The sequence below is a fragment of the Lissotriton helveticus genome, chromosome 11 (assembly GCF_964261635.1).
Source record: "Lissotriton helveticus chromosome 11, aLisHel1.1, whole genome shotgun sequence".
Classification (NCBI taxonomy): domain Eukaryota; kingdom Metazoa; phylum Chordata; class Amphibia; order Caudata; family Salamandridae; genus Lissotriton; species Lissotriton helveticus.
In genome coordinates, this window is record NC_136072.1 from 313693474 (window position 1) to 313712326 (window position 18853).

The following is an 18853-nucleotide window of genomic DNA, read 5'->3' on the forward strand; positions in this document are numbered from 1 at the left end:
TCTTCACCGAATGGTCGCACTGCGGCATCACGGATCTGGAATCGTTATTTGAGGAAGGCCACTTAAAATCACTTGACCGCTTGACCGCTGAATACGGTCTCCCCCCGGGCCAATTCCTCAGGTATCGACAGCTGATAGCCGGATACCGACCCCATTTTAACCTCTGCTCTGGCGAGCCAGACACGCATCCAGTAATACACGCTGTCCTGCGTATGGGGGTGGGACGCCACTTAGTTACCTGGCTGTATAAATCCATTCGGGAACTTTCACAAGCACCTCTGACAACCTTGCGGGCTACATGGGAGGAGGACATAGGTCGCGCACTGCATGACTCGGAATGGACTAAAGCGCTTGAGGCCCCTAAACGCGTCTCTAGGAATGCCCGCTTCAAGAACATACAATACTATATCCTCCACAGGGCGTACCTCACCCCAGCGCGCTTACAGAAGTTCTATCCCTCCACACCATTCTTATGCCCCAGATGCTGCTCCCCTGCCGCAGACTTTCGCCACATGTTCTGGAGCTGTCCAGACCTCCACTCCTTTTGGCAAGCGGTACACAACACGCTGTCTGACCTGACAGGCCTTACTACACTATCCACCTGGGAATCCAGTGCGTTAGGTATCCTCCATGTCCCTAAGCAAGCCCCAGTGCATAGGCGCTTCGTGTCCTTAGCGCTCCTGTTGGCGAATAGATGCATAGCCATGCGTTGGCGATCCCCGGAAGGTCCCCCTATAGCAGCTTGGACGGGGGCGGTCAGTAAATGGGCGGCGGCGGAGGAAGATGCTCTTAGAGAGGAAGAAGCCAGGGGCGCGCGAAAATTTCCCATTTCCATGGAATGGGCCATGCTTCTCTACAGTTTTCGACAATCCACGCGAATGGGTGACCCTCCTACTCCCTCTCCCCCCCCGGCCCGTGAAGACCGTTTACGCCTGGCTGTTGTTCCCCTCCCTGCGGCAGGCTCTGGATGCCCCCTGCGTCCTGATTGACTTCCCACCCTCCTGGAATGCGAGCTGAATAGCCCCTCGGGCTAGTTTCCCCCCGCCCCCCCCCCGACGCCCACCGCCGATGTTTCCACCACACTTGCGCCTACACGCTTCCCTCCCACGGTTTTGTCCCCCCCGTTTTCTGGTACCGCCATTACGTGGACTATACAGGCCCCGCTCCACCGCCCTTTGAGACGGGACATTATACTCCTGTTAACATGCACTGTCCTCCTTGCTCTACCAGTTCATGGTCTTCTAACCCACACACATGGTTGCATGGCATGTACTGATTTTTAGAGGAAATGGATATTTGTACCAGTTGTTTAAACGAAAAACACGTTGCACGCATGGCTGAATGTTGAGGCCACGTCAGCGGCTTATTCACGATGTACCGTATACTTTGATGCAACAATAAAACAAATTTAAAAAAAAAAAAAAAAACAATTACGAGCAGCGCAACAAACATCGCTCCAACTTGAGGCTGGCGCACCAAATTAGTGGGTAAATGAACCTGCTGTGGTGATTGTGTGTAACATGTAGTACACTGTCTCCAATCCACCACTGATTCTCTATTGCTCTTCATCCTTCTGAGATCGATAAACTGAGCACCGATAAAGTGAGATTATTATAGCACTTGGATAAACTAAGTGCCGTAAAGTTTGATTATAATGGCACATGAATAAACTAAGTGCCACTAAAGTGGGATTATAATGGCACTTGCAATAACAGGTTTCATATGAAAGGGATATTAATGCACTTAAATAAATGGAATGTTGCTACAGTGGAATTACATTGACATTTATAATTTACAATGCTTGAAAGCTGCACGCCTTCCACAGTAAGCGCTATAATTTAAAAAAGAAACGGTTATCATTTCTCTAATTCAACCAGCTTTGATACTGTTTAACACAACTGTAGATAATGATTGTCAGCCCTCTCGACGTGGTGGTACTAACTCGCAGCTGCTGTCACCTCCGTCTTTCAGAACTACGTGTCCGCTGTTTTGGAGCACTACACCGCAAGCTTTGAGATTAGGTAGCAGCCTATGTGCACATGCATGTGACTGGGACCCAGGAGGATGAACACGGACACTTGAATCTGTGGCCCTGGGAGTTATACCCAACAGCAATGAATGCAGAAGATATATGTACACGTGCACATGGGGCTCTGAGACTTGTACACATAGAACTGTCAAATATGTCACATTCATCCCAAGACCACGCATACAGTTGTTAGCCTGCATGTTTAACACAAAGCCGGTAAGGGGAAAGGGGCAACTATATCTCTTGTGTACACATGCTTGTGGATATACAGAGGCCAGCAGGAAAAGGACCTTTGGGGCCAATCTCAGCCTTCTCTCCACTATCCTCCTCACATTTACCTGCATTAACAGGACATGTTTTTCGAGTATGACATATGGGTCATGTATCTCTTGTCCCTTGAAGAGATAGTAGGAAGCTATGGTCATAGCAGCTATAAAGTGACCCCATTACAAAAGACCCCTTCAGGCATCACTTTGGGTGTTGGGGCTTTAGGTCTGCACTCAGCAAAAAGCTCATCCTATCTGCCTGTGTCAAGCTTTACTGTACCATCTTGGCATCTCCAATAACTCATGTTTGGCACCCAGCATCCATTGTGTACTCTGGGGGGCAGAGGTTGTGCCCTTCTCACCACCCTCTTCCCTAGGCCCCGCTATACTAAGTGTTCAGCTGTAAGCATTTCACTTACTTTCAGCGTGCCCTGATTTTTCAACAGCACCATGGATGCTGGATGAAAAGTCTGACTCTGAAACTCTTGCCACTTGCTCTCTGCTGTGCTAGTCTGAAATGCTGGCCCCCTTTTGGTGGACTGCTTTCCAAAGTCCCACCCCTGGGTGCTTGGTTGATTCCCAGGCGATTTCATTAAGAGAAAAATGTTGTTGGACATGATAGAACTTTCATGCTTCCTCCTGCGTGTATTAGTCTCTCCTCTTATCTGCAGTGTGTCTTGCTAAAGCCCCGCCTCCCCTGCTCCTCCCGCTGCTCGTGCGATAGAATTAAGGTCACCTTAGTTATGAAAAGGTTAATACTTTGCGCTATGTTTATGACAGATTATTCATAGATAAATACCGAAGCTATCTCTTTAACCCCTTGGACGTGCGTGGAATTCCCCCGCGGTGCGGGCGAATTCCCCGCGTGCTCGATTCGGGCGGCCCCCGGCTAGATATCATGAGGACAGTCAAAGTTTTTTTATGTAGCTTGACACACAATCCCGCTCCAAATAATTCCAGTACACTTAATACCACATAATTCCACAGCACCCATGCCATATAATTCAAATACACAAATTCACTCCACACCACACAATTCCAAGCCACACAATTACACAACTAACTAATTCAATCCAACCCACATGATTCCACAACAAACCACATGCATACACTCTGAAACAAATAGGTAATAAACATTGCCATTTACAATGCCAATATCTACAACTCAAACAAATGCTTTCCAAGGCTTGCTTACCTTCCACTGTGCCCCAGCAGAGTCCTGTTCCTGGAGCTGCAAACCTTCTCCTGGCCCAGTCAGCTCTGTGCTGGCTCGTCCCTTCTCAGAGGAGCAGTGCCCTGTAGGGAATGCTCATGCTCTCTCTGAGTGCCCCCACCCCCATCCTTTTTCCGGGCCTGGCTCTGACTGAAGAGACATAATATAACTTGCTACTTTGTTTCTCTTCAGTCCTAGTCAGCGGGAAGTGCTCAGAGCAGGCTGCACACTGCAGCTGCTTAAGAGAAACCTCTCACAGCTCTTTACAGATGAGCTGAGGGGGCTCCCCTTCATGTACTGAAGACGGGCCCCACCCGCACCGCGGGGGCTACAGGGGTGTTTGTTACGCCCCTGAGTGGCATTGTGTGTCACTCTACATGCATTCTGCCTACACTATAAACAATAAAACTCTTCCGGTGGTGATGCTTATGGCTGACTGCCTGAAGATCCATGTTTCTTCCTCTTTTCTTTTTCTTTCTATGGCATCTTTCAGCAAGTCAGGATATAGGAGAGCCTAGAAATAGATGTAGGATTAATTTACCATTTTGAGAACTATGGTACAATTAGTATGGAGGCACGTTTTTTTGTTGTTGCAACATCTTACCTCATAACTCTACCTTGAACAAAAGAATACACTAATTTGCTCCTTGTTTAAGAGATGAAACTGGCAACATTTTGCATCTAAACACACAATAGCAAAACATTCACCCCCAGTCACAGATCTGGGTTTAATCCATCGTTATTTTGCTCACCAAGCCACCCCAGTTCAGACTGGGTCAAATCAGTCTTGACCCTGTGCCTCATGGGAACAGTCCAGCCCGAACTGCCAAGCCATGTCTTCCCCTGACCGGAATCAAGCATCCTAGGACCGCTTTCTGGCTATCAGCTGTCATCCAGGATAGCTTAACTCCAGTGGCCTAGTGAGCACGGGACCCACGTCTGGGCATACACTTCCCACATAGGGTGAACAGCAAAACACACAAGATGATGGAAGGAATGTTGCACAATGGCAAAACATTCACCCCCAGTCACAGATCTGGGTTTAATTCAATTCTTGGCAGTTCGGGCTGGACTGTTCCCATGAGGCACAGGGTCAAGACTGATTTGCATATGGCCATGTCTGAACTGGGGTGGCTTGGTGAGCAAAATAACGATGGATTAAACCCAGATCTGTGACTGAGGGTGAATGTTTTGCCATTGTGCAACATTCCATCCATCATCTTGTGTGTTTTGCTTAATTTTTTACATCGACAAGGAGGAAGAGGAGTGGCTGAATAACTCTTTGTTGGGGAAGCAGTTTCTGTCCCTCCAACTGCCTTATGAAGTTACATTTATCTCTGTGAGACGTGAGCCTGCCCACACTAAGTCTGTAATTATTGCTCATACTTGGTTTTGCAAGGCTATCTTGAGAAAACAGTTTGTATGTTGCTTAGTCTGTCTAAACCTCCGACATTCTCCCAGCATTCTCTGCTTTGTGACCTGTTCCTGAACGTGTCAACAGACACATGAGGAGCATAATAATTAGGAGATGGCATTCACTTGTAGAACCCTTTATGTATTACATTTCTTTGTTTAAAAACTTCGACATCCTTGACTTAGTTCAACATGTTTTACTTCACCCATCTAACTAAACATGAACCTACTGTCTAATACATGAATGGGGCTCACTAGCGACATACTGGAGCATCATTCTTTTGCCTCATATTTTACCTGCTTGTCCATCACAATTTCAGTTATTGTCATGCTGTGGCAGCAGAATCCACAAGGTTTGGTAACATAAGGGAATCCATTTGATTTGTAGTTACAGATGATTAAACGTTTCCTGCCATATTATAGTCAGCTTTGCTTTTATCATAATGTATCTCCTGAGTTTAGTCTTAGCAAATGTGGTGCATCCTACTTCCATTTAATGTGTCATAAGCTTGATAATTTAATTTACACGGTAGCAGGTTGACTTACTGCCCTTGTATTCACTTTTTTTACAGACTGGGATCAGATCCAAACAATAGACTCCTTGCTCAGGAAAGGAGGCTTTAAAGCCCCCATAAGCAATGAATTTAGGAAGAGCATCAAACTCACTAGGTAAGAATCTCATTTGTTTGATGGTATTTGTGTGTGCACTGACAGAGTGCATGACATTGAAGTAGTAAAGACTTGTATTTCTACTCTCTAAATGCTCTAAAGAATATTCAATCTTCGCTTTTGCCAACACTACCATTAAGACATACTTATGGGCTGCACAGGGCTGGTGCTGCAAAGGCATTCCTTATTAAGGTTGTTGCATTTTGAGCCAGAGGTTCAGTCTCAAATCTAAATATTTATTTTGATGCATTGTTTGTGAATAAAGATGGTCAGGCCTTGTTTAAGAAACTACATGAACGTATTTAGAGTAATGGGTGCATTGGCAGTACACCCTCTACAGTCAGTGCTAAAACACCCACCAGGTGACCTTCAGGACAGAGGCAGCCCTGCCTTGGGTACAGGCATCAGTTTCAACTTACACAAATTGGTCTCTAGCAGCAACCGCACTGTTGATAACAGAGAAGTCTGCAAAGTTACTGCCCCAAGGGAATTGTCAGGAAGGACAAAGGAACAGATATTTCTGCACCTATGCCGTGATTTTACAAATGCTTCCCTTGACCACAGCACCCTGTTCGAGGGAGGTCTGAGGCTTTACCATTGAAAACATCAACTGACACAAAAATATTTCGTTCTCGACATATTACATGTTGTCAAAGGACAATCAGGCCCCACCCAAGTAAAACCAACGTTATCATTTGAGGAATTGACAATTTACACCTTTAGTGTCAGTACAATGGTGTACATTTTTATATAACTAACTGGAACTTATGCAAATCCCCTACACCCTCCCTCCCTAACCCACCCCATCCCCCTCCTGGTCTGTCAAACATCAACTAACTGTTAATGCATCCATTTTTGAGACATCACTTCATTTACCACCCAAAACAATGAAAGCTATTCCTGCATACACTTGCCTAGACATTTGATTGATGAAGGTGAATTATCTGAATAAAATGACACCGAAATACTGTTAAGATTATATCATTCTTGTGTCATCTTGATTTCACTGTAAACCTCACAAACTCACATTTAAATGTCACTCATCAAAGACAATCACTCGTATCATAAGTAAAGTGTATTTGCTTTCCATAAGGACATTTCCCTTACCTAATGGCATTATTTGGCAGTGAGAACGCTAATGAAGGTGATGGAAATTATGGCATCACACCTTCAGCTGGTGCTGAAAGCAAGGGTATGCCTAAGACCATTACTGCAGTGTTTTATACGTAAATGGTCTGAATCCTTGGTTAATAGGGAGAGTGTTAGAAATTGGGTCTCTAATTGTCAGAAGTTTGCACTCTGTCCAAGTAGGGACCACACACTTTAAATAAACCCATGCTCACTCTCTGGTAGCTTGGCACAGAGTAGGCAGGCTTTGGGAGGAGACACTGCTTTCTGTATAGGATGCAGCAGGTGATTCTCCCTCTGGGTAGTCCCCTCTCTCTTCTAGAGCCTTTACCCCATCATTCCTCTGCTCCTCTTCCTCCTTCTGAAGGCCACTGCCCTCTTTGGCCCAGATGCTGATGTCAGGTATAACCAGGGTGTTTCATTCTCTACAGTAGTGAAGTAGTCCTCTTCACACTCTTCCTGTGGTGCAGAATTCATTCTGCTGATCACAACCCCAACACTTTCCCTACTGTTGCACTGACTGGAGTGGGAACAGTACATTTTACCCCTCTGTAATCCAACATTTTCCCAACTGTTGCACATGGCTGGAGTGGGAATAGTAAATCTTACCCCTCCTGAGTCCAACGCTTTCCCTACTGTTGCACTTATTGGAATGGGAATAGTACATTTTACCCCTCCTGAGTCCAACGCTTTCCCTACTGTTGCACTTATTGGAATGGGAATAGTACATTTTACCCCTCCGTAATCCAACACTTTCCCTACTGTTGCACCGACTGGAGTGGGAATAGTAAATTTGACCCCTCCGTAATCCAACACTGTCCCTACTGTTGTAATGTCTGGAGTGGGAACAGTGAATTTACCCCCCCCCCCCTTCCCGCAATCCAACACTTTCTTAACTGTTGCACTAACTGAAGTGGGAATAGTCAATTTTACCCCTGTGCAATTCAATGCTTTCCCTGCTCTTGCATTTATTGAATCGGGAATGGTAATTTGTACATTTGCTGAGTTACATTTTTTTTGTACTGTATTATAAATTGGAGGGACTATGACATATTTATTATTTGTGGAATTTTAAAGTTTTGTTTTTATTAATTAAATTTATATCATTATGTTTTTGTCCAGTTAAAATTATTATGGGGCTTATTACGATGTCGGGCCGACTCACATCCCCCCGACACCGTTGCGATGTCGAGGCCGATAGACCTCCAGTCGGCCGTCCCGACACCACTATTACAATGTGACTGCACATGGGGCTGTTGCATACTTCCATTTCTCTATGGGAGCTTGTGCTGTGGCCGTAAACAGATCGCAGCACCAGCTCTCATAGAGAAATTGGAGTTTTTGTAAATTCCTGCACGACATGGCAGTCACCACCCGGTGCCTGCCACTCCGTGCAGGGATTGACAGGGGGGCACCATATGTGCCCCCTAACCTCAGGCCGCTTGTGCAAGTGGGCCCTGCTAGGGGCCAACAAACTCGCTTTCCAACAGGCTTTTCATGTCAGAAAGCCCAACATGAAAACCCTGTGGGAAACCGACTTCCTAATCCCGACGGCAGAAATGCCATCCTTAAGGGATTACATGCCGGTCATTGTAATACAGCGGTCGAAAGTGAAACCAAAGATGTTGGTCAGAAAGCCTCTGACCGCAGGTCGGAGGCTTTTCGACCGACATCAAAATAGGGCCCTATATTTTTAATTAGTAATGTTTTTAATATGTAATATATTTTTGGTAAATTAAAAATGTTCTATTGTTTATTTTTTATTTGTAAATAAATTGGGATGTTTTTTTAAATGTTTTATGTTATTGGGTATATATATATATATATATATATAGATAGATATAGATATGTAAATATATATATATATATATATATATATTTTTCTTTTTTGTCATATGTATTTTTTAAATTATTAAATTACCATATAAATTAAAATTATTAGTTTAATAATATTTGTAAATATATATATCTAAGGCCTTCATTACGATGATGGGCAGACTCTGTTTCGGAGAAGGAACCTCCATACCATAGGTCGACGCTTACGCATACTGAATTAGGATGCGACTGCACGTGGTGCGGTAGCAAACTTTCATTTCACAATGGGAGCTTGTGCGACTGTCCGAAACCACCTGCAGGACAAGTGCACATTGTAAAATGGAAGATTTTGCACATCCCTGCACTATATGTGCCCCCCAGGGCCGGAACCGGAGGGCCAAGGGAGAAGGGGGCCCTGCTAGGGGCCCCCAGTCAAACTCCGACAGCCTATCCATGTCGGAAAGGCCGACATGGGAAGGCTGTCCGAAACTGACATCGTAATCCTGACGGCGGAAATGCCATCCTTAAGGGTTTATGTGCGGCTTCCAAATTTGCGACAGGCTCCATGCAGCCCTGCCTGAGCCTTCATAGGCCGCCAGGACCACCACCCCCCTGGCATAACTTATTTTAAAGGGGAGTCCCTTTATCCTTTCTTTTTTTACAAGTCAGCTCAGGGAGATTGGATAGCTGGGACCTAAGACAGCTCCGGGAGGAAACATACAAACATTATCCTAGCTATAACTATCTGGTGGTAATATTGGAAATAGGAAGAACGTGTTTCTGTTTTGCCAATAACTTTGGCACCGCTTGAGGAATCTTTATCAAATTTTAAAAACTTGTACTTTAGTAGGTTCGGCTGCAGTGTTGAAAGTTTCTGGGTGATGTGTAAAGTGGGGTCAGAGAAAAAGGGGGGTCCCAGAACGTGTTTTCCCAGTGTTAATTTCTACAGGACCTTTAAACACACCTACAGCCCGAACCCCTGGTCGAAATTACTCCAACTTTGACAGAAATGTAGATTTAGTTATGCAGATCACTCATTTTGTGATTTGGTGTAAATCGTTTCAGTAGTTTCTAAGTTATTGGAGTTTTACAAATATAGATATCTAGGGATACGGATGCACTGTGGGTAAATACGTGGACTCACGTGAAGAAGTAAAGACCTGATTGGCTGGCTACAGCTTCACAGAAAAGTTGTGGCTGCCATTTTCTGTTATCGGGAAACCATTCCAGAGGCTCAAATTTGGGGTGTAATGTTTTATAAAGGGTCAGGATAGAGAGCCAATGACTCCATGTGGGGGGATATAAGTAGACTGTAAGCATAGTTTGTTAAGTTAAGATACACATATATGTTTTTTTAATGTTTTCTGAGAACCCCAGTTCTGCCTGCAGGGTTCAGCACGGCCCTTGGTGTGAATTTGTGAGTGGATCCACGGATACTGGCAAGTGTTAAAACACACCAATATATATTCACACACCCCACTCAAACAGGAAGCCAAAAACTCTCAGAGTAACTCTCACTCTCAGAGAAACTCTCACATCCATTGTCACAGCCAGACTCCCTCACTCCCATTGTGATAGGCAGTGATACCCTCTCACACATAGGGGTCCATTAGGATGGCGGGCGGGGGTACCACCACGGTGCTGGAGGGGCGGAAAACACCTTTTTCTGCCCGCGAGATACAAATACCAGGACCACTTTATGCATACTCGGTGTAGTGGGAGCGTGTTTGGATCCTCTCCCGGGATTTTATTCATCCTTACTGAATCGAAGCTTACTTTGCAATAACAGACGCCCGGACGTATATTTACTTTGAAGCCCACTATACATTTGGAAGGAGCATTCCTCTTTACGCGATTTATGAACAAGAAAGACATTTTTCCACATGGTCACTGGCCCTGCCGGGTCGGAAATATCACCGGTAGAGCGACCTATTGACAAGTTTACCGATATCGCAGCCCTGAGGAGTCGCGATGACACTGTTCCCACGCGACGAAACACGTGTCGGCTTATTAAAACCTTCATAAAGTACCTTCACGTGAAAGATCTGCCATATTATTCTGTTGACTTTGGCCTTTCCCTATTTTGTGTATCACAAACTGTACACAATTGTTAATGAATATTGTTATTGTGTGCATAGGCAACACTATAAACCATTGTTTTGTATGTTAGCTTGTTTAACATACTGTTGAGCGGTTAGGGGGTCTTCTCCGCTCGCCTGTTTGCACCATACCTACTCAGTTCACTCGACGACTCTAGCGTCAACATCTGGTAGAGCGCCCTGGAGAATTCTGAAATACTAAAAAACCCTTTCTCTGTATGCACAGCATCAACACACACAACACAAATCAGCACAGCACAAACACAACAGCACACCCAGGAAGTGAAGCAATACCACAACCAACACACATACATCCAACACAACAACAACCGATGCACCACTCTGGGATACAAGAGCAGAACTATCTTGACCAGAGCACTGGGCAGCACACACAGCTGAAGTGCACATGAGCAATCCTCGCTGATTAATAGCACAAGAACACCATACATAAACCATTGGGGCAATGTCCAAAGTGGAACATTTGTCCTGGCCCAAAAACTGCACCACAAAGCACAGTGTCACAAATGAAGTGATGGGGAGGCACACACACATGTAAACCAAGGAGACAGCTGACATCAAAGTTAACTGACTTGCATGTCAGTAGTAGGCATGTAAGGGGTGTACCATACACAAATAGAGGGAGTGCAGATCCACAATGGGTAGGCATAAGTGGCACACATAGGAGATGGAATTACACCCCACACAATGCAATACAGGAGGATAAAAGGCACCATGTGCCTGCAATGCATGAGAAACACAACCACAATGGCAGTGTGGAGCAGCAGGGCTACACAGTCTACATAAACACACTCAAGACACATGGATGAATAAACAAACACAACACTGATGTGCAAGTCACACACTTTGCACACATTTAAGTGACTAAAACAACAAGGAGAAATCAGACAGAACAGCATGGATACACCAACACACTGCACAGTGCACAACAGACAACTCACACATGTGCATACTACCATATCCACAGGGCAGAACAATCCACACAACAGGCACACAACTCCTGGGTGACACATGTGTAACTTTCACAATCCAGGGGCACACACAAATCCACGCCACCTACAAAGTCACACCCTTCACACTGCACACCTCTTGACTACCCAAGAGCACACATCTCATGTAGGCAATGGGACTAGGAATAAGGGCCAACACAAGATGACCAACAACATACATAGCTGGGCACCCATAAAGGAATAACACACATACATCATGACATTGCCCAGCCTGCATGCAAACCTGTGCACAGCATCACACCTTTTGGTGGCAGTGTCCCCCAACCTGACATGTGAACAATGTATCCAACCATAGCAAACCACTAAAAAGAGATCTGCATTACAGGTAAAATTGCCATCACAGATAACACCAGTATCAGTGTCTGAATGGACTGAAGACCCTGTCACCACTGTTTAAAATGTGATGCGGCCAAAGAGCTTGGCAATGTTTAAGTGACACTTAGAGCATGGGGCACAGGCAACCAAATGCACACACCAAAATAACTTTAATCAGCAAGGACACTGACATAACAGACAACAGGAGTAACTGTCTTAATTCACATACTGCATAGATGTGAAAGTAGAACAACAGTAGACAAGAGCAAGGCACAAAATGCTGATCATATGTAAGATGATGTGCACAGGCAAACTCCAAACAGGAAGGCCGGTGTCCGTGACAGGTGGAACAGCAAGTACATGAGAGGCTGCACAGGGGAGAATTCAACACAGCAGAGCAACGGGGCCAGTGTCCAGGGCACAGGCAAGAGTACAACACAGCAGAGCAACAGGGCTAGTGTCCATGGCAGGTGGCACAGCAAGTACATGAGAGGCTGTGCACAGGGGAGACTCCAACACAGCAGAGCAACAGGGCCAGTGTCCAGGGCACAGGTGAGAGTACAACACAGCAGAGCAACAGGGCCAGTGTCCAGGGCACAGGTGAGAGTACAACACAGCAGAGCAACAGGGCCAGTGTCCAGGGCACAGGTGAGAGTACAACACAGCAGAGCAACAGGGCCAGTGTGCAGGGCACAGGTGAGAGTACAACACAGCAGAGCAACAGGGCCAGTGTCCATGGCACAGGTGAGAGTACAACACAGCAGAGCAACCTGGCCAGTGTCCATGGCAGGTGGCACAGCAAGTACATGAGAGGCTGCACAAGGGAGACTCCAACACAGCAGAGCAACAGGGCCAGTGTCCAGGGCAGGTGGCACAGCAAGTACCTGAGAGTCTGCACAGGTGAGACTCCAACACAGCAGAGCAACAGGGCCAGTGTCCAGGGCACAGGTGAGACTACAACACAGCAGAGCAACAGGGCCAGTATCCACGGCACAGGTGAGAGTACAACACAGCGGAGCAACAGGGCCAGTGCCCACGGCATAGGTGAGACTCCAACACAGCAGAGCAACAGGGCCAGTGTCCAGGGCACAGGTGAGAGTACAACACAGCAGAGCAACAGGGCCAGTGGCATGGCAAAGTGCAGAGTCAGGATATGAGAAGCTGCACAGGCAAGGTCAGAACAGCAGTGAATGACAAGACCAGTGGGCATGGCAAAGTGCAGAGTCAGGACATGAGAAGCTGCACAGGCAAGGCCAGAACAGTGGGCATGGCAAAGTGCAGAGTCAGGACATGAGAAGCTGCACAGGCAAGGCCAGAACAGCAGTGAATGACAAGGCCAGTGGGCATGGCAAAGTGCAGAGTCAGGACATGAGAAGCTGCACAGGCAAGGCCAGAACAGCAGTGAATGACAAGGCCAGTGGGCATGGCAAAGTGCAGAGTCAGGACATGAGAAGATGCACAGGCAGGGCCAGAACAGGAAGGTCAATGGGCATGACAAAGTGCAGAGTCAGGACATGAGAAGCTGCACAGTAAGTGTGTTTGCCTGTACCCTACCATAGCTAGCAACACACCCAGATGGTAAACAGTGGGCAGGACTAGCACACCTGTATGAGAGACAGGTGTATGAGGGGGACTGCCACTCACTTTTGGCAGTCAGGCGGACTGGGAGCTGGTTTTGTTGCGGGGACAGCAAGACCACTTGACTGGGGAGACAGAGGCCCAGGTGATGTAGGGCTGTCAGTGGCTTGGCAAACCGGAGGGCTGTTTGGACCAGGTGGTGTAGTGGCACGTGGAGGCGGAGTCATGCAGACCTGTGACACAGTGTGGGTGGTAGAGGTTTGAGGGGTGCCTTTCCACTTCTTAGGAATTCAAAATGGCTTTCCTGTATCCTGTATTGGAGTTAATGGGAACTGGTGTGGACACAAAATGCACACACACTAACAGAGCCGCATCAGGTGCAGACACTGGCACGCCCTCTGGTGACGTGCTGGATCCTGCGGAACGCTTTGTTTGGGTACGCCTCTGGACCACCTTCCCCTGTTTGCCATGTGTCCCCCTTACAGTGCCCTCCTTTGCCTGTTTGCCAGGGGTAGCCCCTAAAGTGCCCTCCTTTGCCTGTTTTCCAGGGGTAGCCCCTACAGTGCCCTCCTTCACCTGCTTCACTGGGCTTGGAATTGGAGTTGATGTGGCGGGAGAATGTGGCCCTGAGCCCTTCGAAGGTGTACCCTTGCCATACAACACCTCCTCAGTGGGCATAGACACAGCACGCCTAGCTCTGCGTGAAGTTTCAGGGACAGGAGAGTCCTTCGCTGGTGATGCCTCTGAGGCATGTGAGCCTGATATCTGCTTCATTGCTTTTTCGGCCTTGCTCTTCCCTGGTGGGCTCTTGTCTTTGCATTCTGGGGTGTCTCTGCTCTTCTGTGGGGATGGTGTCTGTGGGCGGGCCCGCTTGGGTTGTTTCTGGTGGGTGCTTCTTGTGCTGTATCGTGACTGTGACGCATGGCAACCGTGGTCACAATCATCCGATGTGGCCACTGACTGGGGGGTGGACTAAGGCACTGGAGCAGAAATGGGAGTATGTGCCTGTTAAAGGGCAGACGTCACTGTGGATGACAAAGCCTGGACTGTACGGTGTAGCCCACCAACATCAGAGTGTATGCCCTCCATGTAGGCAACCACCTGGCCTAATTTTTTTGTCATGGTCACTGAAGGCATTGAGCAGGGCTGTCTGGCACACACAAAGCTGGTGCAGGAGCTCTACAGACTCAACACTGAGGGAATCAGGGGGGACAGGTGCAGGCTCAGTGGTGCCAGGTGTGAATCTAACTCGTCCCCTCTTACTGACACTGACACAGGCAGCACCAGAGGAAGTGGATGTGAGGGTGTGCACTGGCCGCCGTGTGGTAGTAGATGATGCAGAGTCCCAATTCCTTGTGCCTTCCAACATGGATGCATCCCCGCTGGTATCAAATGATGTTGTACTCTGTGTCTCAGGCAGGGATTCCTCCTGCATACTACGGTCCCCCTCAGATGCGCTGGTGAGCTCTGTGTCACTGGGCTCTGGTGCAGCTGTAGTGCTACTCTCGCCACCACTGGTTTCCGGCTCCTGTTCTTCCGTGTCCACTGGCGATTCTGCACGAGAGAGAGATGCAGGGTTGTGTTACTGTCATCAGCAGGACAAAGCAATTCAATCAATGCATTACAGGAGATACCCAAATCAACATGGTGACCACCTCACCCTGCAATCACATAGCAGCAACACACTACATAGACCACAACAGTGCCTGTAACCCTGAATATCTGCCATGACTGAGGCATGTTAAGGCCACACAGCACAACACCCTGTCTGTGGATGAAGTCTACCAGACACACAACCTGCTCTGCCCACACCTAGGGACATGATGTGGGGACACCACTTATTACCACTGACAGACCTTGAGGGAACAGGAGGGGACAACACACACACCTATTAGGACATGACAGTCTACAATGGCAAGTAGCCCAAAATAAACAACATGTGGTACTCTGGGGCACAGTGTTGTCAGATGTGTGGGCCTTAACGATCATGGTGCATGCAAAGTAGGCATACATGAAGTCACACTCAGATAGTGGCCACTGCTGTTCACCGCCTAATAGATTGCCCACACTATCCCAATGCTGAATGACCATGTAGATACTAACACATCTGGCTATGGGAATGCACAGCAGGTAGGATCAGCTTTGTAAGGCCAGTTTGGGCCAATGCATGACACTGGCTCCCATCCCAGCAGCCACTCACATGACACAGCACAGCTCCACCCCACGAACATCACATGGGCCACCGCTGCCACAGGGCCTGTACACATGCATCTGCTCCCAGCCAAAGTCACCCTCCCCAGTACTCACCCCTGCCTTGCTGCCGATGCTCCTTCAGACGTGCATCCAGCTCAGGATGAGTCACAGCCAACATGCGGCCCATCAGTGGTGTCTATCAGTACAGTTGCAAGACACAGGTTCATTACCAAATGTAATCTCCCTCCATCCCAAACTGGGGTACACCTCACAAGGGCACTCTGCATGGGCCAAGCAGATGTGATTGCATGCATTTATGAGGATGTACAGGGTCCCAGATAATCTCACACCCATGCAGGATGACTGTACTGAACCCCCTCTGTGGCTTGCACACATCTCCAGTCCTATGCATGTCTGGCCACTTCATACATCGCATATCGACCTGTGTCTGTGCGTAGAATGACTGTGTGCATGACTGGGCAGCATTCAATGAGCATGTCCTGTGTACATATGTGTATGTTATGTGTGTTGCATCGGGGTACATGGACTCACCAACAAAATATCCATCTACACAAGTGTAGTCATGTGCAATTATACAGGGCTGAGATGGTGCATATTTCTATTTCAGTGTGAATGTACAAGAGTAAGGCCATAGTAAGTGCAGTGATGTGATCTCGTCTTGGTGTGCGGGCACTGGGCATAGCCTCTGGGTTCACACTGAGTCGGACAACAGGGGCACACAGACACAATCAGCCGAGCAATTATTGTCCTGGCACCTGCATGTCCAACATCCTGTGGCTCTGTATGGCTGACAATGTAACACATTCCACTCAGACATACAACTGCAGGCAGGGAAAACTGTGACATTGGGACACACACACTCCTTCGCCCTGGAGACAGCATGTTTGTCAGTGTATGACACAACCCGACAACCTCAGGCATATACTGCAGCAATACAGCTAAATGTCTGCCCACCTGCCCTACACCTCCCTTTACAATGACTTACCACAACATTGGGGGCAACATACAGCCTTGGGTACTGTGCGAGCACCTCATCCACCAGGACCTCCAGCTCCTCGCTTGTGAATGGACTGGCACGGATCTTCTCTGTCCTTGCCATCCCTGTGGACATGGAACACCTGTGGTGGAAGTGGGTGGTGAGGGGTCCCAGGCAGCAGGCTCTGTAGGCAGCAGCAGGAGAGGGTCCCAGGCAGCAGGCTCTGTAGGCAGCTGCAGGAGAGGGTCCAAGCAGCAGGCTCTGTAGGCAGCAGCAGGAGAGGGGCCCAGGCAGCAGGCTCTGTGAGCAGTGGAAATGTGAGGGTCACTCCCACAGATTTATAGCCCCCTGGGGTCGTTTCTTAGGTACCAAGCAACAGCAATTGGTTGTCCAGGTCTGCCTCTTTCAAAAGCATCCAATGACCACCTCCGCTGTGGCGGAGCACGCTTTCCGCGATTTTCAAAACTGCATCATGCCACCGCAATCATCGCTCCCATTAGCTGTAGGCAATGCTCCATGGCGGTGATGCACCGCAGGGACCCCGGGTGCGCTAGCGCAATGGTGCAGCGTTCTAAAGCATCCAATGACCACCTCCGTGGTGGCGGAGAACGCCTTCCGCGATTTTCAAAAATGCATCATGCCACCACAATCATCGCCCCCATTGGATGTAGGCAATGCTCCATGGCGGTGATGCATCGCCGGGCCAGGCGGTAGCTACTACGAGTAGGGTGGCTGAGCATGCCCACCGCCATCTTCCCATGTCTCCATGCCAATGACCACCGCAGTTGTATAAGGGGTGGTGCTGGTGACTCCCCGCCGGGGCCAGGCAGTAGCTACTGCGAGTAGGGTAGTGGAGCATGCCCACCGCCATCTTCCCATGTCTCCATGCCAATGACCACCGCAGTTGTGTAAGGGGTGGTGCTGGTGACACACCGCCGGGGCCAGGCGGTAGCTACCACGATTAAGGTAGCAGAGCATGCCCACCGCCATCTTCCCATGTCTCCATGCCAATGACCACTGCAGTTGTGTAAGGGGTGTTGCTGGTGACACACCGCCGGGGCCAGGCGGTAGAGACCGTGAGTAGGGTGGCGGAGCATGCCCACCGCCATCTTCCCATGTCTCCATGCCAATGGCCACCGCAGTTGTGTAAGGGGTGGTACTGGTAACACACCACCGGGGCCAGGAGGAAGCTACCGCGAGTAGGGTGGCATGAAATGGCAATGTCCATCAGGAACAGTTGAAAACGTAAACAGTGGCAACATGGTGAAGGGCACATCATCGTCCACACAATGCCATTATTCCATTGAATCCACAGATGCCCGCACGTGCCATGGTTGGGTATGTATGACGTACATTGGTCTGTAGTCCCTCCATGTCAATTGTGCATTTGATGGTTGATGATGCGTGACAGTGTTGAAGTAGATTCAACAATGTGTGCACTAATCAATGTGTTGTGTGTCAGTGATGACCGTGACAAGGCTTGTCTCACTGTATGATGTTGTTACTTACTTGTGCTTTTATATCTGCTCATATACACAATTGACAGTTCGCGGACTTCGATCATTGTGTTGTGGATGTGTGCCAAGTTTACATGATGAATTTAGGTGTGATAGGTACAGCAGATGAGTATGAGACAGTCATGTTCATTTTACACACATTGGCTGGACAATACACTGCAAGGCGTGCATATGTGAAATGTGGGGTTTAGTATGTGTGCATCCACATTGACCTATGTGTTGTTTGAGGCACTTGTGTATGGTAAATGGAGAGGTGTGCCCTCTGTGTGGCTCAAACGTCCACCCGTGTGACCTGGTGTGTCACGCATTTCTCAGGGCAGTCTTTGTTTTTCCGTGACATCCTTAACGGGATGTGCTGTGGCCATCTCATGATGGTTGTCATTGACATGTGTCCATTTTCATCTCAACTAGGAGGAGGCCTAATCTCCTACATCACTTGACACTGCTGGAGGACATGGAGGATGTTATCATTCGCAAATTCCGCCTCGATAGACCCACCCTGAAGACCCTTTGTGATCTGTTGGATCCCCACCTGCAACCTCGTCGCCAATACCCAACAGCTTTCACAACAACGTACAAAGTGATGGCAGCCC

The 18853-nt window shown here is 48.0% G+C and overlaps 1 protein-coding gene across 7 annotated transcripts in view; it reads left to right on the forward strand.

Annotated features, from left to right (window-relative positions):
* The window catches only part of AMMECR1L (AMMECR1 like), an 883688-nt gene that overhangs the window by 849260 nt on the left and 15575 nt on the right, over positions 1 to 18853 (forward strand). For all 7 annotated transcript variants that reach the window (XM_078665614.1, XM_078665612.1, XM_078665615.1 and 4 more), the window contains one exon: positions 5494 to 5590. In XM_078665614.1, coding sequence (XP_078521740.1) covers positions 5494 to 5590 — 97 coding nt within the window. The remainder of the gene's footprint in view (positions 1 to 5493; positions 5591 to 18853) is intronic.